Genomic DNA, 24566 nt, shown 5'->3' with positions numbered 1-24566 from the left:
GGCCGGCGGCGGGGGCGGCGGCGGCGGCGGCTGCGGCGTCGGGGCGGGAGGCGGCGAGGGCGGGGGCTTCTCCTCCAGCAGCGGGGGCTCTGGGGGCGAGAGGGGCATCAGGGCGAACTCCGGAGTGGGGAGACACCCTCTGCCCCCGCTGTGCGAGTCCCTTAGGTCTGCGGTCAGTGTCGGTCAATGTCAATCAATGTCTGTTCTCAGCCCTTTCAGGCTCCTCTCTTCCCCAGGGTCCCGACACAGCCCTCTTCCTGCTCTGCACCCCCATATTCATTCTGATCAACCCGAGTTCTCCTTCACCTCACAGCCCAACACCCGTCTCTGCTTCAAATGCCGCTCATCTCCACTTCTTACTCTTCTGCTGTTGTCCTTCATCCTGTCAAAGCTCATATCTGACCCTGCTCATCTGTTCTCTGTCCCCTCCCTGTTTTTTGTGTGTTTTTAAGATTTTGCTTTTAAGTAATCTCTACACCCAACATGGGACTTGAACCCACAACCCGCAGATCAAGAACAGCATGCTCCACTGACTGAGCCAGCCAGGAACCGCAGCCCTCCCCTCTCCCCCGATTTTTCATATCCACTTCTGTCCCCAGACAGTCACAGGAAGCCCTTGTTCCCTTAACTTCTTTCTCCAATGTCCTAATAAGCCTTCCCTCCCAGACATGGTGCTCGGTCCCTCCCCATCTTTTCCTGGCTTCCACATACTCTCCCCCTCTGTCCCTTATTGTGGTCTAATACCATTACCCAATGTCCCTCCATCAAAATCAGTCATCCCTTGTCCCACCATCACCCCTTCCTCATCCCTCAACTGTCTCCAGCCCCAGTCCATCTCCCCCTTGTCTCCCCAAGTCCCTACAAAGCTCCTTGCCCTGCCCTGACCCAGCTCCTAGTTCCTGAATGCCATTCACCATCCTAGCCCCTCTTCTCTTGTCCCTGAATGTTCCTTCCTACACCAACAGTTCAACTCCCCCAAAGCCCTTCCGCTCTGTCAAAGTCCCTCCCTGAGACCCCTTCCCAGCTCCAGCGGTAATTGTGAGCCCTTGAACTTCCATCCTGTTGCCCCTTTTAGTCCTGAAACGCCTCTTAGTTGCCTCAAAGCCCTTGCTGGCTCTCACCTCCCATTTTTTACCTTCCCTCCTAATTCCCCAGTCATTCCCTCTGTGCCTCTACCTCATTTCCTGCTCAGGAGGTCTTGTCCTCCTCCATCGAAGAGCTTCCCTGCCCTTTCTCGGACTGCTCTCTACTCTTGGGATCATTAATGCCCTCTGCTTCCCACTAACTCCCCATGGATTGTTCTAACGTCCCCCTCTAACACCTTAAAATTCCTCCTGACTCCTAAAACTGCTTCTTCTCTGACGCTGTGTCCTTAGCTACGAGCCTTCCTGACCCTTACAAGCTTCTCACTCCCCAGTGCTCGGTCCCTTTTCAGCAAATCCTGACACTGCTCAGAAGCCCCCAGCATCTCTCATCTCTGCTTCAGCCTCGCACCCTCCCGCTTCCTTGTTCCCCGTTTCCCACCTTCCTACAACCCCCTAGAAGTCCTCTCCATTCCCTAGGACGCCTCTGAGCCCTCAAGCTCCCTCATTAACTGCCCCAAACAGTTAATTTTCTCCGAATCATTGCCTCCATTCCCCCCATCAAAGCGCCTTAATATTTGTCCAAAGCCTCTCTCAGGACAGAACACCATCCAGACCTTGCCGCACCCCCAGCCTTTCCTTCTCACCCCCAACAAGACTCAATTAATCAATGTTCCAGTCTCTCCCTATGCCCCCCCCCGCAACAGACGTCCGTCTTTTACCATACATCTCTAAATCCTAGCTCCTTCTCAAGCCCCATATCCCCTGCCAGTTTCCAAAGCTCTCTCAGTACCCTGTCACCCACCTGTCCCCATCACTTATAACCTGCCCTGTGTCCCAGCATTCTCCAGTGCCCACCTTGGGGGCCCTTAGCCCACTTAACATCTGTGGACAGATCAGAAAACAATACCTTTTTCTCATAACACTTGTTTGCCCTCAATTTGTAAATCCACACAAATCTACTTCATCTACAATGTGAATGATGCCCCTTAAACAGTGCACGACCTGCACAACTGTACCCAGTGACCTGAATAACAGGGAAAGCCTCCTCCCACCCCCAAATCATCTTCCCAGAGCTCACCGGGTGTGCCATTGCTGCTGGCACTAGGGAGCCCCGGGAGAGGGGGGGGCCCTGGCACCGCAGCCTCAGTTGCCAAGGAGGGCACATCTGGGGTGGAAGTGTCCTTAGGCCCAGCGAGGGGTGGGTCGTCGAGCGCGGAGATGGCCGAGGAGATGCTCTCCTGCAGGTCCCGGTTCTTGGCCACAGAGTCTTCTTCGTCCGAGGAGAAGGAGGGCAGTGTCTCCAGGTTGCGCTTCAGCTCCTCATCCAGCCGCTTACAGGGCGAAGGGCAGCCCAGCCCTAGCCCCTCGCTCTCGGCCGCCTCCAGTGCACCCCCCAGCCCGAAGGCGCCGGCGGGCGGGGGATGTGGCACAGTGGGGGCGGCAGGAGGCTGGGGCTGCAGGCCACGGGCCGGCACGGAGGGCGGCACGCTCTTGGGGGGGCTGAGTGGGGGCGTCAGGCCGGCCTGGTAGAGCGGCGGATGACGCTTGCCCGACTTGAGGAAGTCCAGGAAGGAGGCCATGAAGCCGGACTTCATCTCTGGCTGCTTCTCCTCCACCTCCTTGATCTTGGCCTCAATCTTCTCCCGGGTCAGGCTGGAGTCCAGGCTGTTGTGGTCAGCGCCGGATACAGCATCGCCCGAGGAGGCTCCCAGACCCTCGCCGGCCTTGGGCACAGACAGCTTGATCTAGATATTGGGGCAGTGGGGAGTCAGGGTCCACAAGTCTGGGGCCCCGAGTCCCCTCCCCGCTCAAAGGCTGAGGTGCAGGCCCCCAACCCTCCCTTAGGACCTAGGTCAAATTCCTACTTTCAGCCTGTAGAACCCTAGAATTCAAGCCCATAGACCCCTTCTCTCAGGTTCCAGATTAACAGGACTGGCGTTTCTCCCTCAGCACTCACTGATCCCTCTTTGTTTCTAGCCCGGGAATCCAGCCTCCAGACCCTCCTCCCACAAGACCCAAGAACCTAGAAACCCCCAATCACAGGTCCTTTAAGACCTAGAACCTAAGAATCCAAGATCCAGTACCCTGTGCCTCCCTCCAGACCCCAAAGTCTCAATTCTCAGATCTCTCTGATGCTGGAAGCCTAGAATTCCAACCCTCAGGTTCATTTCCTCACAGGTTCGAGAACATAAACCACAGTCCCCATCAGGCCCCAGAACTGTGGTCCCAAGCCTTAGCTTTCTCTAAAACTTAGCCATCTGGACCCCAGTCCCCCTTACCTTAAGTGGCTTCAGGGGCTCCAGCCGCGTGCCCCCTGCCTCCTCGGCCTTTCTGCCCCGACCACGGCCCCGGCCCCGAGGTTTCTTGGCCCCATCAGTGGGCGTGGAGGCTGAGGCTGGCCCAGCAATGGTGGGGACCTCCAGCGGGCGGATCCGGGGCCTACCCCGGGGCCGGGGTGGGCCATCGCGCTTAGCCTTTGTGGGCTTGCGGCCACGGCGCCTGGGGCCATCAGGGCCTGGGTTGGGTGGACAGAAGTCAATGTCACCCAGGGGTGAGAGGGCTGGGCGGGAGCGGCAGCTGGACACCAGGTCAGGCAGGCGCCGAGGGTTGAGGCGGATGTCAGCGGGCACATCGGCCTTGTCCTCATCCGCCTCAAACTCGTACTCCTGGGCATACAGCTTCTTGGGCGTCTGGAAGGGCGGGTCACGGCGCCGTAGTAAGTGGAAGGAGGACGTCTTGAGCAGCTTCTTTGGCTTGGTAGAGCAGAAGATGGGCGAGGTCAGGCCTCCCTTGGGCTCGGAGGCAGGCGGCGGTGGTGGAGGGGGAGGTGGGGGTGGCGGGGCCGCCTGGTGTGGCCCACTCTGGATCAGGCCCAGAGGCTCGGCATTGACCGTGGAGGGCAGCTCAGGCGGTTTGTTGGGGTCCAGGCCCAGGCCCGGCGTCTCGGGCCCGGCTCCAGACGCCCGACCAGGGCAGTAGGGCCCATAGGGATCATAGGCAGGGGGGCCTGGAGGCGGCCCAGTCCCCGCCTTGGGATCGCCCTCGTCCTCGGGCGGCCCTGCCTTGCCATAGTCGTCCGCTGCCCCTCCGCCAAACATCTCCTCCATGGTGGGGAAGAAGCTGCGCTCCTCATCTTGGAGCAAGGAGTCAGGAAAACAGATGGACGTGAGTGGCACAAAGCGGGGGGCCTTGGTGCCTTGCGGGCTTGGGCTGCGGTAGGCACCTGAGGGATCCTTGCCCTCGGTATTAGGCGGGCCCACGCCAGTGTCACCAGGCCCTGGGGGCAGTGGCTCCAGGGCCCCAAGCAATTCCTGCATGGCGCCTGGCGGCTCCAGACTCTCCTCAGGTCGCAGGCGGGGGCTGGGGGCGCCAGGCTCCAGGCCGTGGCTGCGGAGGTGAGCCTCAAGCTGGAGGGGCATGGGTGGCGGAGGTGGGGGCGGCGGTGGGGGCGGCTGGGGTGCACCGTCACGGGTGGCTGGCTCAAGGAGATGAACGCCAACTTTTGGGGCACTGGGAGAGGGGCTGGGGGCATGGCTGAGGACTGAGGGGAGCAGTTGTGGGGGTGGAGGCGGAGGCAGCACCAGTGGGAGGTCAGGGCCCCCAGCCTCCAGGAGGAGGCCATGGGGTGTGGGCTGGGCAGGCTGAGCTGTGGGAGGTGGGGGCGGTGGGCTCTTTTGGAGGAAGGCCCCCAGCTCCTTGGCACCTGCCCCATAGTGGACAACTGAGGTGGCCAGCCCCTCCGGGGTCTCACCACCCCGTTCTGGCCCTTTCTTCTTCTCCTTCAGCCTCCCCAGGCCCAGCTCCAGGGCCGCCGTGGCGCCCTCATCAAGGCTGGCACTGGTACGGATGACACTCTGCAGATGATACCTCTGGGGGTCTTCCTTGGCCAGCTCGTAGGGTGTGCCCGGTGGCCCCCCGGCCCCACCACTACCCCCAAGTCCCTTGGAGGCATCCGCTGCCCCATCTTCACCCACCAAGCCGTCTGCCCCTGAGGTCCGCGGGGGGCTAGGTGCCTGCAGGAGATGCTGGATGAGGAATTCCTCATCTTCCGTGCGCTCGGCAGGAGGCCCGCCGGGCCCAGCCAGCAGCTCCGAGCCATCCCCCTTGCCTTTGTAGCCACCTGCTCCGGCTGCGTAGCTGCCTGCTCCTGGGGGCGCCAGGAAAGGGGCTGAGGCCAGGACGGAACTCAGGTATTTGCCAGGGGCTCCTGGAGAGCTGACTCCGGGCGGGCGGCCGGGGGCAGGCGGCGACTGCAGTGGGCGGATGATGTGAGAAGGGCTGGCCTCCCCGCCACCCCCCAGTGAGCTGGGCCCCCAGCCACCGCCGTGACCCGAGAGCGCTGGGGAATGGCCAGTGCTGTAGCTGAGCGAGGGGCTGGCCGTGGGTAGCCCCTGGGAGTGGGCAGCTGGCCCTGGGTATGGCTCACCCTGAACCCCATACAGCTGCCCCTGCAGCTGATCCGGGGAGTAGCTCTGACACGTGGCTAGGCCAGGAGGCGGAGGACCACTGGGGGGCTGTGGGGGCCCCCCTGAGTAGCTAGGGCCTTTGCTCAAGTCCTGTGCTTGACCCCCTCCAAACCCTTGCCCGTAGGCCTGGGGTCCTAGAAGCCCTTGGGGCTGACCGGGGGAATAGGCTTGGCCACCTGCCCCACCAGCCCCAGAGGCCTTCCCGGTGGCATAGGCCGCTGCTGGCCCACCCAGGCTCTGGCATTTGGGCGTGGCCGTTGAACGGGGCGGTGGGGGCCTGTTGGCACCGCCTGCGGCTGCTCCATAACCGCCTTTGCCCGTCTTGTAACCGGGCGACTGAATGATGGGGCGGTAACCTCCACCGCCACCCCCTGCCCCACCTCCTCCAGCCCCCTCGGGGCCTGCAGCCCGGCCCGATGCCCCAGCCGTGGCTCCACTGGGCCCGGCCTTGCTAGGCTCGCCAGCACCAGGGGAGGGCTCCCCACCGCCCAGGGGGCTGCAGGCCAGGTTAGCCCTGTGGCCCATGGAGGGATAGCTGCCTCCACAGCTCAGGTAGTGCTGGAGGGCATGGGCTGGTGGCGGGGGCGGTGGGGGCTGGGCACTGGCCGGCCGCTGGTAGTGCTTGATGACGGTGTCCTGGCGGGGCAGGGCCCGCTCGGGTGGCGGGGGGCCAGGGGCAGCACCCGAGAAGTTGTACAGCTGTGGGGAAGACTGCTCGGCGGCGGCGGCAGCAGCGGAAGAGGAAGCCAGCAGGTTGAACTGAGTCGGGAGGTGGCGGGGAGGTGGCGGGGGGTCTGGGGGGCCGGGGCGGTAAGGAGGGGTCTGGGCCGGGCCAAGACCAGCGGGCCCCAGGACACCGCCCCCCGCCAGGCGCTCGAAGCCCAGCGAGGATGGCACCGTAGGTGCCTGCGAGGGCTTCAGGTGCAACACGTCATGAGGGGACAGGAGCCCATTAGCTGGGGGGCTGAATGGGGGGTCTTGGAGGCTGAGGGACGAGGGCACTGGGAAGGGGCGGCTGCCGAAGGAAGCCGGGTGCTGGTAGGCCGACAGGGCAGAGGAGGATGGAAAGGTGCTGGAACCCGGCAGAGCGCCTGAAATGAAGAGCTCCGTGGGGCCTGGCGTGTGCATGGCTGGGGACGATGGAGAAGACCATAGGTCAGGGCGGACCACATGCCAGCCCCACCCTGGCCCTCCTGGGCCGGCGCTGGGCTTACCTGTTTGCCAGGAAGGACTGCGGAACTGGGAGAGGAGAGAGGAGGCAGAGGGGCCAGGCTGGGGGCCCCGGGACTCCAGGGCCGAGATGAGGTTCATGACGGAGGCGTCGGGCCCTGCTGAGCCCGCGTGGTGGAGGCCAGTGTCAAAGAGTCCAGAGAGGCCTGGCCAAGGACAAGGGGGTAGAGTCAGCTAAGTGGGCTTGTAAGGCAGAGTTGAAAGGGAAAAGGAAGAGGCCAAAAGCTAGTTGGGTCAGGGAAAAGGGCTGGAGGAAGTAAAGACGGAGATTCCAAGAGGATACAGTGGACAGAGCCAAGCTAAGGAGACAGGGCTGAGGACAACAAAAGGGAAAAAGAGAGCCAATAAGCAGGATGAGGTGCACCCCAATCATAGGGGCAGGGAGCCCAGGGGAGGAAAGGTAAGCAAAGGAGTAGAAAAACCCACAATCACAGGAAGTGGGTGCAACAGGACAGAGTTCTTATGGGGGGCAGGGGGCAGGGGAGACACAAAAGGATTTGGGCAATTCTAGCAAGGAAGGGGAAGGGATGGGGTAACTGGGGCCACTCAGAGGGACCAGAGGACAGGCCGAGAAGGGTTGATTAAAAGTGGGAGGATCCCGGGGGAAAAAATGGGAAAGAAAAAAGGGAAGGAGCCAACTAGGAAAGTTAAGGATCAAATCGGACAATATGATGTCCTTGCTGATTCAGTCAGGAAGAAGGGAACCAATCAGAAGCGCTAGAGGTAGGACTACAGGGAAAAGAATAAGGTGGTGGGCAAACCCAGGAAAAAAAGGGAAGGTCCAAAGACTAAGAGCCAATCAGGAAGAAAAGGAATCAGGAAGAACGAATTCACAAAACAAGGAACCAAGAGGATGGGCAAACCCAGAGGGAAAGGGCTGGGTGGGATAGAGAGGAGGAAAAGCCTGGAAGAGAAGGTGGGATTTGGGGGCTGAGGGGACGGGGCCAATTGGAGCGAAAGAGGCGGGGCCAGAGACAAGGGTGGACGAATCCAGCGTGAAATTGAGCAGGGACCAGCAGCCTCAGAGGCAACCAATCAGAGGAGAGGTAGCAAGGGGCGGGCCAGGACACAGGGCACGGCCAATTAGGAGGGGTGGAACTTTCAGCAGCCAACCAGCTGCCTCGGAGGGAGGGCCAGCCCAGGCGGGGCAGGACGGGGGCCGTACCTGCCGGGTGGTGGTTGGTGGCATAGCTTTGCAGTGGGTGGGGGGCCGCGTAGGCCTGGCGGTGTAAGATGTCGGTCTCGGGGTGCGAGGTCCTGGAGCTGCCATAGACCAAGCTGGGGGGGAAGGGAGAGATGTTAGGGTGTCCTCCGAAGCTGCCCTAGGAGAAGGGAACTCAGCAAATCCCCCAGGGTGTGGGGGGAATCTTCCAGCTGACTGGGGGTTATCCTAAGGAACCTTGGGCCCTGAAGGAAAGAAGACAAGGGAACCGGGGTATCCAACTGAAAGAGCCATGAAACATTCCCCACTGGAGTCCCAATAAATAGAGCCCGGACAGTCTCACGTTTACAAACACAGCCATGCACAGCGACAAGACAAACAGAAGAGGGTGAAGAGTCAGAGGAAGTGCCTCAACTTGAAAATGTGAAAGGCATGGACCTCCTACCGAGCCCACCACCCCCTGGATGACACAAGGCCCTGGGGCCAACCTGAGAGGTGCATAAGGACGCCCACTCTACTGCACACACGTGGGAACACATGGCCCTGAACCTCATGGAGTGATGCAAACCGAGTCGGGAGCAGGAGGTAGACTGTTCCCCAAAGGGCCGGGATGGGGGGTGGGGAAGGGATAGGACTAGGGGAAAGTACCAGGTACAAGTGCGAACATGAACAGTGTCCATCCCCCGGGGTTGCGGTTCAAATGCATGGGCCCCTGCAAACCCAGGTATGTGTGCAAACGACTATCCAGCTCACCCGTGGGGAAGGAAACATACAGAGCTCTAAGTCCCAAATGGAAAATCCTAACACATGTGGGGTCAAGCCCAGCCACGCTGGGAAACACAGGGGGCGGGGGGGCTGGGGACAGGTGAAGAGTGAGGGCAGGACATAAACAGCAGGAAAGGGGCTGATTCGCAGGTGAGCAGGCTACCAACTCAGCACGAACAGGGCCCACGCTCACACACACAACTACACATCAGGGAAACATCTTCCCATGCAACGGCCCGGATTCGTGGCTCGGACTCAAGAGGTCAAATACTCCACTCCTCGCCATCAACTAGGATTCTCTGCCTTTGGGGGTGGGGGAGCTAAAGGGGGCGTGTCTCAGATTCCAGGACCCCCCCTTACACACACAGAACCCCAGCTTGGAAAGGGGGCGGGGCCCTGTGCCCACTCTGCGCGCGGAATTTCGGGGGGGGGAGGCCGAGTGGCGCGGCCTCGCGCAGTCCCGGAACAATAGGACCGGAGGGGGGGCGCCCCCCAGGTCTGCGTTCTAATTCTCCTTTCCATCCCACCTTTGCAAGAGCAGAGCCTGGAGCGCAGGGGGGAGGGATCAGCAAGCCGGGAATCCAAAGATGGGGGGGAAATCCAGGCCTTGCTTCGCCAGTCCCTCCTACCTTCCCAGGGCCTTTCCGTCCGAAATTGTTTTGCACCCCCATTTTCCCGCTGCATCTTTCCCTTTGCATGCCGGAGCTGGCTTTGGCGGAGTTTGCAATTTGCAAACTGGGGCGGCGGCGTTGTTGCAAACCGAGGAAGGCCGCTCCCTTGCAAGCCGGAGGGGAGTTTGCGATGCACGCGTCGCCAGGCGGGCCAGGCCCGGCCGGGCTGGGCCCCCACCCCTTGGCCCCTTCCTCCAGGCCACCCTCGGCTCCTTACCTAGCTTTCGCTGACCTCTCGTAACTCCATCCCGCCCCGGCGCCGAGCGGGTCCCCGAAGCCGGCGCTGGGGTAGTTCCTGTCCATGAATTGGCCGCGGTGGAAATTGGGGGGAGGGGGAGGGAGGGGAGGGGGCGCGCGCGCTCTCCTCCGCCGCCGCTCCCTCCGCTGCTGCTTTTTTTTCCCCTCTCTCTCTCTCTCTCTCTTTTTCTTTGCAGCCGCCGAAGGCCCGGGAAGGCCCCGGGCTGGGGAGGGAGGGGGCAGGGGCGGAGGGGCGGGCAAGGGAGGGGGTGCAGCCGCCGAGCCAAGGAGGGGGGAAGGGGGGTTCCCCCTGGAGGGAAAGGGGGGTAGGAGGGACCCCGCTGTCTCCGCCTTTGCCCCGGCGCTTGCAAGAGAGAAGGGAGGGCGCGCGCTCAGGAGGGGGCGTCCCGGGCGGCCCCGGGGTGGGTGCGGGCGCTGGGTGCTCGCTCTCTCGCCGCCGCCGCCGCCGCCTCCTCCTCCTCTGCGCTCACGGTGCAGCCATCTTTGCACAAGGCGGCTGGGGGAGGGGGGAGGGGAAGGGGGGGCGGGCGGCGGGGTGTCTGGCTGCGCTCCGCTTCCTCCCACAATCCCGTGCAAATGCAAAAAAAAAAAAAAAAGAGAGAGAGAGAGATACTGAGCGCTAGCAGGGCCTGGGGGTGTAGGGCGCAGCGTTTGTACAGAAAGCCAACTCCGCCGCGCGCAGACGCGCCCGGGAATGCAATTCAGTTTATTTGGTTTTTATTCTTTTGCGTTGTTTCACTTTTTGTGTCTCTTACAAAGGGTTTTTATTTAGGAGACGAGCTCAACTCCAGTCTCCCGGTGTAATGCGAGCCCTCCCCCAAAAAGCACATTTCCAAATATGCCCCCCACCCTTTCCCTGGGTTGCAGAGTGCCCGCGAGCGTGCACGGACAGCGCACGAAAACACGCGTGTGCATAAGCAGGGCCCTGCGTGTGCGTGGCCCGTGGCACTGTAGAGCGATGGCCTTGTCACACCTGCTCACTCACGCGAGTGGGTATACCCGGCCTACGCGCCGGGGTCCGAGTTTCCAAGCACGCCTGCCCCGGGGGCGGGACTGGCGAGTACCCCCCACAATCAAAGTGTGGGGGTCCGCGAGTAGCCAGGACGAGGGAACACGTTGACCGAGGATACGCGCGTATCCGTACACGGCGGAAACACGTGTGCCAGGGTGGGCCTCGGGCCGGACGACCCCTACTCCCACCACTCCCCGAGCTCAGCTATGTAGTTTAAGAGGCCTGGGGGCTCTGGAATCCGCAGTGAATCTGGGGAACCTCGGCTCCGAAGCAGCTCCTCAGCAAGGCCTCCTGAGGCTGCAAGGGGAGGGGCACAACGGGGAGTCAAAGACCCGGCTGTTTTTCCCCCCTGAACCAAGACCACTCCGACCCGCCCGCGGGCGTCTCAGCCAATCGCAGACCCTCTGGGCACAAGACCCACCCTCCGGTAAAGCTCCACACAGACAACACTGGGCCACGCCCCCAGACAATTGCATAGGACCCCGCCCCCAAGCTCCAAGCCTCGCCCCGGATAATAAGCTCAAAATTCCAAGTCCCGCCCCTGAGCCCACGCCCCTCCTCCCGCAGCGTCCTCCCCTCTGCGCCCCACCCCCGGGTAGAAGTCCAGCCCAGTACCTGGTGTAGGGGGGCGGAGGTGCGTCGTGCACCCCAGAGGCCGCCAGCGCCTGCTCGTAGGTGGGGAGGCCTGGAGGTGGGGGCGGGGGTGGTGGCAGGGGCGTCGGCAGGCCTAGGTCGCCCAGGGGACTCAGGGGATTAATGAGCTCAGCCCTGGGGACAGAAGGTACACTGTTAGCAGGGAAACCCACACGATAGAGAGACTTGGGAGAAGGCAGGCGGGAAGATCTAGGGACACAGAGACTTTGAGAGTGGCAGGGGGACACAAGTGGAAGGGAGAAAGGCCAGGGGAAAGAGGGTCACCTTCAGCCTGACCGTCCACATAGAAAAGCACCTCAGAATGACAGGCAGACGAACAGAGATGGGCAGACAGAAATCAACTGCTGAGACATACTCATTCACAGACACACATGCGTTCCAGTTACAGGGAGAGCAATGGAGAAAAAGCCCTGCAGAGACACAGGCAGATACACACAGAAGCAGACACAACACAGAGACACAGTCACAAATTTCCCAGTGCCTCTCAACAATAAACTCTTCCGAAAACCCACCAGACTCGCCATACTTTCCTGACACTCAAGCACTTTCTTAGACCCTGCCACTGAGAAAGACACGCCTCGAGAACTCACAAGGCGCATACACGTGTGCTATAGCCTGTCACCACGGAAACTGACATATCACAGACACCCAGAGACCACACGCTGCAGCCTCACCAGATACAATACACACAGGGTGATAATCACACATCACCCGGGTACCATGGAGACAGGCAGCAAATATTGATTGAGCTCCTACTGTGTGCCAGGTACTGAGGATATAGTCAGACAGAAAATGGCGGTAACCCTACACGCACAGTCTCACAGACTGACTCTCCACCTGATAGTGTCCTCAGACGCTTCCTCAGTGCCCACCTGTCCCAAACCTCGACTCGTCTCCTTAGGTCCACCCTTCCTCTTTCCTCTGCTCACCCTGCTTTCCAGCCCCTGGGCCCCTTCTGTCTGAATCCCCTTACTCTTGGGGACAGGGCTGCTGGCCTCCAGCCCGTCGGCAATGCAGATACCAAAAGGCTCCCAAGCTGGCCAGGACAATGAGCAGGATGCCAGACGTCAGCCCCACAGCCAGGCCTGCTACGTCCACTCGTCCACGCCCTGCAGTGGGGGGAAGGGGGAGTACTGTGTCAGGGGCTGTCACTCACCCCGACAACCCAATGCCTTCCCCCTGAGGGAGGAGTACAGGCCAAGAAGCAAAGCAGAATGGCGGGGCCCACTTGCCAGGTGTGTGACGCCAGGCAACTCAACGCACTGGTTTCTCTAAGCCTCCATTTGCTGCTCTGTAAAATGGGAACACTAAGTCCTCCCCCATGGCTTGTGGAAATTCATTGAGATCAAACACACAAAGAGTCTATGATAACTTCATCTGGGACTAAAAAAATATGGCAGTGGAATCCCCATGATGACAGAGGCCCCTCCCTGGACACAGTGTGGCTCAAGTCCCTCCTAAGCAAAATCCATCGCTAAGAGGGCAATGGACACACTGAAGGTGGGGTAGGGAGCTCAGGTAGGCAACTCCAGAGGCCCCCACACTGAGCATTACCAGATTTAGCAAATAATAATATATGATACCCAACCAACAAATTTTTTTAGTGTGAGTATGTCCCTTGGAGTATTTAGAATATACTTATACTAAAAAACTTATTCAAGTGTATTTGAAATTTCTGATGGGGTGGGGCATCCTGTGTTTTATCTGGCACCCCTCCCCCTTCTGGAACATAGTTCCTTTACCACACCCAGGCCACTGAGGGGCAAGACCTCAACTCTGAAGAAAGAGCAGAATCGCAGGAAGTTTTCTGACTTGACCAGAAGGCTACGAAAAATTCATTTATCAATGGAGGAATTTCAGGACCTCCCCCCAAGTAACAGATGTCTGGGTGTCTAGAAGTCAGGTGGACCCTTTGCTAACCCCTAGGCCTTTAGCAATCAAAGGCCACTTGTCTGAGGGGGAGCAGACACAGGGAGAACTCCAGCTTGGTGAGGCCTTCCTGGGTCTTGCCGCTGGGGAGACCTCCTTTAGCACTGGGTCGGGAGCTTTGCTCAAACAGTAAACCCCAGGCTTTTAGCCCCGTTAGCAAAGAGCTGCACTGAGGAGGTGGGCCCTCCCGATTCTGACTTGTTTCAGGTGGATTCAAGGAGCCCCCAGGCCTGGCTAGGCCTGCAGTGAGGTAGTTACCTCCCCTAGCAACCAGGCTCCAATGTGAGGACTCCGGCCAGACCTAGGGCTTGTTGCTAAGGGGCATCCACCCCTAGCAACCAGGCCACAGGCGGGTGGGGCATCTGGTACAGGGAGGGGGTTCCTCCCTGGGCAGTGGGCCTTGGGTCCTGAGACTGGCTAGGTGTGGTTGCTAGGGAGGCCTCCCTGGTAACCAGGCCGAGGCCGGGATGGGGCTGTGGGGGAGGGGAAGCGAGCCAGGTAGTGAGTGCTGCAGGCTTCCTTGGTCCGGCCTGGCCAGGGCTGGTTGCTAAGGAGCAGTCCCCCCTTAGCAACAAGACTGCAGCCATGGTGGGGCCTTAGAACTCACAGGAAGGGCTGGGGGCAGGCAGCCTGAGCAGGTGAGCTTTCACAGGCTTCCATTACTTGGCCTGGCCTAGCCAGGCCCCGTTGCTAGGGAGCCATCCCCCTAGCAACCAAGCTGCAGAAGGGGCTGGGGCTCTGGATTCCAAAGAGGGGCTCAGGTGGGTCAGCGCCTCTGAGCCTGACGCCTCATAGGCCCGGGGGCTGTAACCCCTCTCCCCCTGAATTCCTTTTTCCTAAAGACAGGAGACCTCCTCCAAAGAAGGGGTTCCTCCAGTCGCAAAGGAGGGGACTCTTTTACTAACCACCTCCAGGAACTCAGGGAGCATGGAATTTGGAGGAGGCAAATTTGGAGCAGGGGATGTTGGCTCAACGTCCAGGGGAAGGGGCTGCCTAGCTGCACAGAAAAAGAGGGCACCCCCCCCCCACTCACCTCCTTTGCCATTGTAGATGTAGCTCTCCCAAAAGCGCTCCTTGAAAGGACGGAAGTAGGGCAGGTGGAAAGGCAGCATGTCAATGGGGAGATTCCATACCCCCAAACCAGCCCACCCTGATTTCTGAGACCCAGGGCTGAGGGAATTGTGGGCCAGGACAACCCAGGGCCCGCAGAGGCTCTCACCGTCCGCGTATCGTCCTCAAAATACTCCCTCGCCTCCTCCCAGGAACATCGCTCCTCAAGACACTCCCGTTCCAGGTTCCCCGGCGTGAGCAGCTCCAGGTCCCAGTGATTGGCTCGTGGAATCCGGCTATGGCTTCCTAGAAAGCTCTGGGCCTCTGGGGAGTCCAGGAAGACTCCTGGGCCCAAAGCACACAAAGGACAGAAAAATGGAGAGCTCCCAAGACTGGGGACATGGAGGAAGCTGAACCTAAGGGGATGGACAACTATGGAGTCCTGGGAGAGGAGGGGACAAGAGGCCAGGGTTCCCGAGTCAGGGGAAGGTGGATGGAGGTCTGTGCCTGGACACCAGCTCGTCCCTCAAACACTCACCTTGGTCTTGCTCCCCACTGGGTGAGGTGTCCAAGCAGATGCTCAGTCCCAGGTATAGCAGCAGCAGAGAGGGGTAGCCCCTCATATTTTATGAACACCTGAAACCAGGAGTGGGAGAGATGTCAAGTGCCTCAGCCCCCGGAGGATGAGGCACGGTCACCCCGACTGGACTCGATGGTCCATGGTAATCATCATAGCAGACCCTTACGTAGCCTGGATTCTGGGCCAGGTCGTTGAACTACTGTTCAAGGTAGTTTCCCTGTAGCAACTCAGTTTAATTTTTCACAGCAGTGCTATTATTATCCCCATTTTACAGATGAGGAACACGAGGCACAGAGAGGGAAAAGAATTGCCCAAGGTCATACAATTTGCAAGATAGAAACTGGATTTGAGTGAAAGCAGTGTGCCTCCAGAGACTGGAGCAGGGGCTTATCTTTTTCTCTCCCGTGTCTGCAGCACCCAGCACGAATCTTGGCACCTAGTAGGCGCTCATAAACATGTCCATCGGTGATCAGGATTTCTTTCTTCCTGGTAATTTCCACCTATACTTGCCTCTCCCTGTGCCCATTGCCACATCCACCCACACAGATCAAAGATGACAGGAGAAGCAAGAGCAGGAGAGGCAAAGAGCCTATATTCTTGGGTCCAGGGGGAAAAGGGAGTGGAGGTCCAGGACTCCTGGGGCCCGGGGACGGGAACTTCTGAGTCCCAGAGGGGCAGGGAGCCAGGAGGCCAGGGTCCCCAAGCCAGGCTCTGCCTCCAGGGGACATTCACTTACCTGCCCAGACTTGTGAGCACTTTCCCTTCCTCTTTAATCGAGGGGTACCCCTTTCCCGGTGATCAAGACGATCCCGGTTTCTGGCAGAGGGGCGGGGTTTGTGATTACCTGCCCTGGGCGGGACTCAGGTAAGGGACAAAGTATTTAAAGGAACCTTAGGATGAAGGGCCTGAGGTCCAGAGCCCTGGGGGGAAGCCAGGGCTCCCACACTGACACCGTGGAGGTACTTAGGGGATTGGACATCTCTTCCCTCGTTGGCCTCCCTGAGGTGGAAGCTTCCCTGGGGGAGCGAGGGCAATAAATGTCTAGGTGTCCAGATAGTTAGATAGCTAAAAATTGGCTGGAAATGTATGTATCCCTTGGTCCCTCGGGGTAGGTGGACCATGTTGTAGTCAACTCCTATTTCCTGAGGTGATTTGAAGGGTTTTCACTTCTGATTTCTCAATTTTTCTGCTTCTACACCAGGGACAGAGGAATGGTCCCTTCTCAATTGTCTCTCAACATGCAGTAAGTGACTGATGTACTTGGGAGAGTGAGCTTCCCAAACTCTGGATGAAGTGGCTAATCCTTAAACTCGGACTTGGGGAGACGCAAAGCCTGGGCCTAAGCAGGAAATCGCCCGCCCCGGGGAATACCTAGTATATACTAAGCGCGCCACATATTCACACCAGTTGCACTAACCGGAACCTTCAAGTTGCTACTCCCGTTTCCGGAGGGAGGGAAAGAAGAAGGGAGGACTTACCAAGTCAGACGCGGTATCTCGGCAACTCGGGGCAGCTCTGCTTCCGGTCTTTTCTGTCGGGCGGAAGTGGGCGAAGCGGAGAGGGAAAACAGCCCTCCTTTCCGGTGTAGGGACACAGTTGAAGAAGCAACGAAGGAACGAGGAGTCGTTTGTAAGGTGAGTTCCAGGCGGTGGCGGGATAGTGTTGCTGCGATCGCCTTCCCGCGGGCTAGACTTCTGGGGTCCTGAGGGAGACAGGGATAAGATTTCGAATTCCCGACTCCCTGTCAATCATTAATAGAGCACTCCAGCCTCCGAGTTTGAAGCTGAACTACATCTCCCAGCATCCCCTGGAGCCAGCCAAGCCTCCATCCGGCAGCTCTGCTGAGAGTTGGTCTTCCACGGTAGAGGGCGATAGGCCGGGGGTCCCAGGGGAAGGAGAGACTGGGCTCTTGCGGGGGTAGGGGTGGGGGTCTAAGGAGTGGGAGTTGAGGAAGACAGACCCCCTTTCCTGCCTCAGTTTCCCAGACTGTGACGGGGAGGGCGGAGGGGATTGTGCAGCCGCCCACCGCCGCCTTTGCTCCTTTTTGACAGCCCGTTCCTTCTCTGAGTTGGTGTGGGGTTTAACCTTTTCCTACGTGGAGTTCTGGGGTCCGGCCGACCTGGGTTCTCATCCCGACGGTGCTGTTGAGTCGGTGTGGACTTGGGCCTCGAAGGGTTTTACTTTAATGTTCTATTATGCAAATGTTCAAACTTGGGCCGCCTGGGTGGCTCAGTCGGTTAAGGGTCTGGCTTCAGCTCAGGTCCCAGGGTCCTGGGATCGAGCCCCGCCTTGGGCTCTCTGTTCAGCGGGGAGCCTGCTTTTCCCACTCCCTCTCCCTCTGCCTGCCACTCCGCCTGTTTGTGTTCTCTCTTTGTCAAATAAATAAATAAATTTCTTTAAAAAGAAAGAAAATGTTCACGGGGCGCCTGGGTAGCGCAGTCGTTAAAGCGTCTGCCTTCGGCTCAGGGCGTGATCCCGGCGTACCGGGATCGAGTCCCACATCAGGCTCCTCCGCTGTGAGCCTGCTTCTTCCTCTCCCACTCCCCCTGCTGTGTTCCCTCTCTCTCTGGCTGTCTCTCTGTCACAGAAATAAATAAAATCTTTAAAAAAAAAAAAAAAAAAAAGAAAGAAAGAAAATGTTCAAACGTACATAAAAGGGAAGGAATTATATAAGAATCCACACCGCCCAGATTTACCGATTAGTGATATTTTTGCCATACTAGCTTGGCATATTGTTTTCATTTAAATATATAAGGCAAATCCTACCTACCGTGACATATCATCCCTAAAACTTGCAGGATGCATGTGTAAAAACAAGGGACATTTACATGACTGCAATACCATCATCACAGTTTCCAAAAGCAAAAATTCTAGAATATTACATATTACTTGGTCGATAATCAAATCTTGCGTGTCAAAAATGCCTTTTAAAAAAGTTTCATTTGTTTGAATCAGAATCCAGTCAAGTCACTGCTGTTATGTCTCTTAAATGCCTCTTAACTTCTAACAGTCCCCTCCACCCCACCCTTTATTCTTTTTGACGTAATTGATTTATGGAAGAAACTGGATCACTTATTCTGTTGATCATCCCCTTGGGTATGAATTTATCTTTTGTTTCCTTGTAATTACATTTTACTTGCATCTCCATGCCAGAGGTCAACAGTCGAAACCCCAAATCTGCTGACTTCCTTTTTTTTTTTTTAAACAAAAATCAGATTTATTTGTATTTATTTGCATAGTTCACCCACTTAAAGTCTGCAGTTCAGGGGTGCCTGGCTGGCTCAGTTGGAGGAGTGTGCAACTCTTGAACTCAGGGTCGTGAGTTCCAGCCCCACGCTGGGTGTGGAGATTCCTTTAAAATCGTAAAAAAAATCATTAAAAATATAAAGTATACAATTAAGTAGGGTTTTTTTTTTTTTTGGTGTTTTTGTTTGTTTGATTTTTAAGTAGATTCCACATCTAACGTGGGGTTCGAACTCATGACCTGGAGATCAAGAGTCACATGCCCTACCTACAAGCGAGCCAGGCGCTCCTCGGTGGTCTTTAGTATACACACAGACTTGCACAACCATCACCACAGTCAGTTCTCGAACATGTTCATCACTCCAAAAAGAAACCCAGTACCCATTATCTGTCACTCCCCACGCTCCCCTCCACCCCAGCACTAATATCCACTGCTCTGTTTCCTGTCGCTGTGGATATATACCTAATCTGGACATTTCACATAAATGCCAATTTTTTTTTTTGACTGGCTTCTTTCACTCAAACAATAATGTTTTCAAGGTGAATCCATTCTGTAGCATGTATCAGTACTTCATTGTTTTTATGGCTAAAGACTATTCCTTTGTCCGCGGTATACCTCTTTGTTCATCCATTCATCAGTTGATGGACACTTGCGTTGTTTCCACTTTTTGGCTCTTCTTCTTCTTTTTTTTTTTTTTTAAAGATTTTATTTATTTATTCGACAGAGATAGAGACAGCCAGCGAGAGAGGGAACACAAGCAGGGGGAGTGGGAGAGGAAGAAGCAGGCTCATAGGGGAGGAGCCTGATGTGGGGCTCGATCCCGGAACACTGGGATCACGCCCTGAGCCGAAGGCAGACGCTTAACCGCTGTGCCACCCAGGCGCCCCGACTTTTTGGCTCTTCTGAATACTACGAACATTTGTGTCCAAGTTTTTGTGTGGACACTCCTGTTCTCTCTCTCTGTGTGTGTCTCTCTCAAATAAATAAATACATTTTTTAAAAGATTTTTTTAAGTTATTTTTTAAGATTTTATTTATTTGTCAGAAAGAGAGAGAGGACACAAGCACGGGGAGCACCAGGCAGAGGGAGAAGCAGGCTCCTCGCTGAGCAGGCAGCCCGATGCAGGGCTTGATTCCAGGACCCTGGGATCATGACCTGAGCCGAAGGCAGGTGCTTAACCGACTGAGCCCCCCAGGTGCCCCTAAACATCAGCCGTTATTAATAGAGAGTCTCAGATGCTCACTTTTGCCCTTAGGGAACTCTGTCTGTACTGCTTACATCATGTCCTATTTCTGTCTTTGATTTCCTGGAGTGTAATTAGCCCCTTGGTTTTCCTTTAACACAGCCCTGGAATGGCCTGACACACACCATTTTTGGGAGAGGGGTGTGTAGCATTCCCTAGGTTCTCAAAGGGATCTCTGGCCCCACAGAAAGGTTAAGAACCCCTGGCTCAGGATTCAGGCAAACCAACTGCAGAAAAAGACAGTTGGGAGAGAATCAGTGATTGGAACACCAGACAGATAGTGGATGACGTTACGGAATCATTAGTGGGTCAGTGGTATCTTGGTCCTGGTTTTTTAAAGTCCCATCTCAGCGCGGTGCTGTTTGATCAGGATCACTATCCAAGAGGCCCTGGAGCCCTTTGATAAGCAGCTAGTTTGACTGAGGGACTGAGTTTTCTTTCTTTCTTTTTTTTTTTTTTTTAAGATTTTATTTATTTATTGGACAGAGATAGAGACAGCCAGCGAGAGAGGGAACACAAGCAGGGGGAGTGGGAGAGGAAGAAGCAGGCTCGTAGCGGAGGAGCCTGATGTGGGGCTCGATCCCATAACGCCGGGATCACGCCCTGAGCCGAAGGCAGACGCTTAACCGCTGTGCCACCCAGGCGCCCCGGGACTGAGTTTTCTAATTCTTTTATTTTAAATAATTTTTTAAAGATTTTATTTATTTATTTGGGGGGGAGGCAGAGGGAGCAGACTCCCACTGAACAGAGAGCCTGAAGCGGGGCCCGATCCCAAGATCCATGACATCATGACCTGAGCCGAAGGCAGCCGCCCAACTGACTGAGCCACCCAGGGGGCCCCTCATTTTAATTAATGTAAATTTAAGCACCAGCACTTGATTCAGTTATGGAAAACTTTTAAGTATGCTCGCCACAAAGCGGGTATGTGAATGCACCCTTCACAGCAGGAAATCACAAAACCTAAGTATAGGTCACGTATCGCCAGTGAAAATTTCATGTCAAATGGGCTGAAAGAGGAAAACACACTCTGGATTTTGAAGCCTTCCCACAGAAAGGGAGCGGGTTAGCCTGTATTCTCAGATGGTGACCTTCCTGGGAGGACTGACAGTTGCCACATGGTCAAGAAGGTGGCTTCACAGCCTGCTTGCCTGGGTTTGAATCCTGGCTCTGTTGGTTCCTGGCTGGGGGGATCCTGGGATCCTTCTCCCCAGGAAAGTGGGCATGAGCATAAGTGGCTGTTTTGGATAGTTCCTCTTTGAAACACTAGTGACAGCAGAGGGCAGTAGTTCTACTTTCTACTTTGAAATTGGCCTTAATGAGGAGACAATACAGCGCGGTGGGTGAAAGGTCAGCTTCCAGAGAAATCCTGGCCCTGCCACCTGCCAGCCCTTCAGCCATTGGCCAGCAGTTCTTAAACTCTTTGGTCTCAATGTCTTAAAAGTCATTGAGGACTCCCGAGAACTTTCGTTTCTGTGAGTTCCATCAATATTTGCTGTATCAGAAATTAAAACTGATGCTAAAAAAATGTTTTTTGGTTGACATATAATTCATGTAACACAAAATTCATCCATTTAAAGTAGTATATTCATGGGGCACCTGACTGGCTCAGATGGTGGAGTGTGCGACTCTTGATCTCGGGGTTGTGGCTTTGAGCCCCACATTGGGTGTAGAGAGTCCTTAAAAACAAAAATCTTAAAAAAAAAATCTAAAGTAGTATATTCACTATTTTGTGCAGTCATCTCCACTTACTGATTCCAGAACATTTTCATCACCCCAGAAAGAAACCTCATACTCCTCAGCAGTTACTCCTTATTTCCCCTTCTCCCAGCCTGTGGCAACTAACAATCCACTTTCTGTCTCTAAGGATTTGCCTGTTCTGGACGTTTCGTATCCATGGGTTCCTACAATACATGGCCTTTTGTGCTAGATTTCTTTCACTTAGCATAATAAAACGGATTTTTTTTTTTAAGTAAGCTGCACACCCAACATGGGGCTTGAACTCATGACCCTGAGATGAACAGTCGTATGCTCCCCCTGACTGAGCCAGCCGGGTGCTCCTAAAATTTTTAAAACCCAAGGACGCACAAACACACCTTCAATTAGCAGTGAGAGCAGTGACATCCTTACGTGTCACACAGTCTCTGGAAAACTCCACTGTACCCTTGTGAGAGAATAAGAGTAACAAAGGCAAACACACTTTAGTATTATTACGGAAATAATTTGTGGACGCCCTGAAAGCATCTTAGGGAACCCCCCCCCAGGTTCCCCGGACATTACTTTGAGAACCGAAGGCAGTGGCTTCAAAGCATCTATTTGCCCATCTGCAAAATGGTGATGATACAGACTTCAGAGAGTGGTTGAGGTTGGACGAGATGAGATGGGGGTGCAGAGAGTTGGCACAGGGTCGGAGACCTGTTGGCATTATTGCCTGGCTGAGTAGGAAAAAAAAAAAAGATGGTCCCTTCATAGCTGCTCCTCTCACTCTGGGAGGGAAAATGTCCCCAGCCATGAAGCCAAAGAGTGTAGAAACCCCTGTTACTGGCCACAAGACAAGCAGCCCGGTGCCAAATACCGCAGAGGGTCAAGGCAGTTGACAACTAAGAATAGAGTGGAGAATTGGTCCAGGAGGACGTCAGCGCGACCTTCGTGAGTGGCAGTTGGGGGGCTGGGGTGGAAGCCAGAGGGCCCGGGGGAGGAGCGGGTGGCAGGTGAGCCGGGGAGACAGCAGGTGCTGGACATTTGCTCAAAAGCTTGGGTGGGGGGTGGTGAGGGAAAGTCGGAGGAGGGTCCGTGGGTCACGTTGGGGTGTTTCCCCAAAGTTAGCTTCTGGGAGCAGCACCGTGGCCACCACTGGGGTGAAATGTCCTGTGTCTCCACTGGGGTGCTGGTCACGAGGGCATATACATTTGCCAGAACGCATCAAACTGCATCCTTAAGATCTCTGCATCTAGTCTGTGTCAATATACCGAAGACCAGAAATCGGCTTCTGAGGGAAGACGCCAGTAGGGGGAGAGCGAGATCCACGGCTCAAAGAGAGGTTTGCGGTTCAAGTTCTGGATGTGAAAGACAGTTTCCAAAGGCGACCAGAAGAGGGGAATAAAGACAGAGTTGCGTTTTGGATTGTGGGAGCCCTTGGTTGCACCCCCGCCCGCACCCCCACGCCAGCCTTCTGGATCTTTCTTGCAGCCAGAGAGCCGGGGAGAATATTTCCCGAACACCCTCTGTGTGCCAGACTTCGAGCAGGACTCATGCAGTTCTCTCAGCAATCCGGTCCCGTCAACTAGATCCCATGGTTATCCCCACTTTTTGCCAAATTAATTCAAGGCTCGGAGAAATGAAATGGCCAGCCTAGGGTCGCACAGCCAGTGCGGGGCCATCCCTGGGCTCGAGGCCAGGCTGAAGGTCATCTTGCCCCGTCCTCGGATCCCTATAATTCACAGCCTCCTATATCTCCAGCCCCTGCATGGTCCCCACCCCGTAGGCACAGTGCGTACCCTCTTGTTTGTATCGCCTTCTTTAAAATGTACCGTCTTGGGGCACCTGGGGGGCTCAGTCGGTTAAGCATCGCCTTCGGCTCAGGTCATGATCCCAGGGTCCTGGGATCCAGCCCCGCATCGGGGCTCCCTGCTTAGCGGGGAGTCTGCTTCTCCCTCCCTCTCCTTCTGCTGTTCCCCCTGTTTGTGCTCTCTTATTCTCTCTGTGTGTGTCAAATAAATAAATAAAACCTTTTTTAAAAAATGTACCGTCTTGGGCACGTGTAGATTGGTAGCGATCCTGCTGCATTTCTTAACTATTGTTTCCCTTCCTTTTTATACCCGGTATTGCGTTAACATCTACCCATGATGCCTTGCACACATCCAGCGGGTTACATCTCAACAGCTGAATAGTCACCACCCATTCTCCCAGGGAGGGGCTTCCATCTGCCTCTGACTCCCCTCCGGTGTAAATAACACCGCTGTGGACATGTGTGCTCCCGTGCGGATGTCTCTGAGGAGGTCTTCAGGGCACATCGCCCAAGTGCAGAATCGCCTGCGCTTACTTTGCTAAAGTTCCACCAGCCTGTGTTCCGGGAGGCTGACCCTTTCCCTCTCCGCGCTGCGATGCCTAAGGGTCCTGTGACCGACCGCGCGTCGTCACCAAGCCCTGGTCTCTACGCAGCTTTCGAAGTTTCTCCCGCCAGACTGATGATAGGCGTCAAGTGCTACTTTACTGTCCTTTCCATCTGCGGAGAGTTTGAGTGTGTCCCCACACGCGCCTAAGTCTTTGAGCTCCTTCCTCCGTATTGTCCCTTCTTCACGTCCTTTGCTCCTTTTCCTGCTGGGGTAGCTGGGGGGTTTTCTTGTTGATTTGCTAGAGTTCCGTGTACAGTCAGCTCTGCTAGGATGCTCGTTTCGAAGATGTGATTTATTCCAGTGCAGCTGATAACGTTAGGCAACAATTCGAGCAGAACGTGGATCTCACCTCTCCTTGCGGATGATCTCACGCACTCAGGAGAAAGAGGACTGTGCTCAGTTCTGTGAGCCCGTAGGCATACACAAAGCACCCCCCCCCAAACAGGACATCTCCGAGGCCCCTCACTTCCCCCCTGTGTGTGAGGAGCCACACCCATCCTCATCTGCCGCTAGAACCTTTTTGGAGTTCAGATCACCCTCCTTCTACCGCCTCAGAGTAACTCACAAGGTCCCCCCCCACCATGGCCGCTTCCACAAGCAGAGTGTGGATCTTTTTCGAAGTGAAATGCTGTCTCCCTTTTGGGAGTGTATAGATGTTTCTTCACCACTCCATGTGTGTAAGACTGTCCTCCCCTGGGCACGCCTGGGTGACTCAGTTGGTTACACGTCTGCTTTCGGCTCAGGACACGATCTCAGGGTCCTGGGATCGAGCCCCATGTCCGGCAGGGAGCCCACTTCTCTCTCTGCTCCTACCCCCACTCGTGCGCACGCTCTCTATCAAATAATAAATGAAATCTTTAAAAATAATTGAAAAGGGGCGCCTGGGTGGCGCAGTCGTTAAAGCGTCTGCCTTCAGCTCAGGGCGTGATCCCGGCGTTCCGGGATCGAGTCCCACATCGGGCTCCTCTGCTGGGAGCCTGCTTCTTCCTCTCTCACTCGCCTGCTGTGTTCCCTCTCTCGCTGGCTGTCTCTCGGTCACATAAATAAATAAAATCTTTAAATAAATAAATAAATAAATAAATAAATAAATAAATAAATAAATAAA

General features: G+C 56.2%; 3 protein-coding genes across 5 annotated transcripts in view; 1 reads left to right on the top strand and 2 right to left on the bottom strand.

The window, feature by feature from the left end:
* PRR12 (proline rich 12) overlaps positions 1 to 10119 on the bottom strand; it is a 24923-nt gene extending 14804 nt beyond the window's left edge. Inside the window, 7 exon segments of the mRNA XM_040634301.1 lie at positions 1 to 3; positions 6 to 89; positions 2164 to 2830; positions 3365 to 6681; positions 6766 to 6927; positions 7947 to 8059; positions 9597 to 10119. The exon segment at positions 1 to 3 is cut by the window's left edge and continues 239 nt beyond it. Of these exon segments, the coding sequence (XP_040490235.1) occupies positions 1 to 3; positions 6 to 89; positions 2164 to 2830; positions 3365 to 6681; positions 6766 to 6927; positions 7947 to 8059; positions 9597 to 9682 (4432 nt within the window). The 5' untranslated portion in view covers positions 9683 to 10119.
* A 241-nt stretch (positions 10120 to 10360) lies between these two features.
* Positions 10361 to 16475, bottom strand: PRRG2 (proline rich and Gla domain 2). Its single transcript, XM_008684550.2, has 7 exons — positions 16341 to 16475; positions 14821 to 14918; positions 14452 to 14627; positions 14266 to 14305; positions 12277 to 12412; positions 11265 to 11417; positions 10361 to 10946 (listed from the first exon to the last, which is right to left on the bottom strand). Exons 2-7 carry the CDS (start codon positions 14903 to 14905, stop codon positions 10928 to 10930), a joined length of 609 nt encoding a protein of 202 aa, XP_008682772.1. The 5' UTR covers positions 14906 to 14918; positions 16341 to 16475; the 3' UTR covers positions 10361 to 10927.
* The window catches only part of LOC103657256 (nitric oxide synthase interacting protein), a 13252-nt gene continuing 5116 nt past the window's right edge, over positions 16431 to 24566 (top strand). The window contains exons 1-2 of one of the 3 annotated variants that reach the window (XM_040634300.1): positions 16449 to 16496; positions 16621 to 16709. The gene's annotated coding sequence lies outside the window, so the exon portion shown is untranslated. Of the gene's footprint in view, positions 16497 to 16620; positions 16724 to 24566 lie in introns of all 3 variants that reach the window. The other 2 variants (XM_040634299.1, XM_040634298.1) reach the window with 2 other exon arrangements.

Source organism: Ursus maritimus, unplaced genomic scaffold, assembly GCF_017311325.1.
Source record: "Ursus maritimus isolate PB19 unplaced genomic scaffold, ASM1731132v1 scaffold_19, whole genome shotgun sequence".
Taxonomy (NCBI): domain Eukaryota; kingdom Metazoa; phylum Chordata; class Mammalia; order Carnivora; family Ursidae; genus Ursus; species Ursus maritimus.
This window is presented reverse-complemented; position numbering and strand designations above follow the sequence as displayed.

Bases quoted from the DNA above. Each gene is read 5' to 3' on its own strand.
- PRRG2 (XM_008684550.2), bottom strand. From the start codon at position 14,905: ATGAGGGGCTACCCCTCTCTGCTGCTGCTATACCTGGGACTGAGCATC. The intron at 14,306-14,451 runs GTGAGAGCCTCT...CGTCCTTTCAAG, and splicing joins TTGAGGACGATACGCGGACG to GAGCGCTTTTGGGAGAGCTA. The intron at 12,413-14,265 runs GTGAGTGGGGGG...CCCCCACTGCAG, and splicing joins CATCTACAATGGCAAAGGAG to GGCGTGGACGAGTGGACGTA.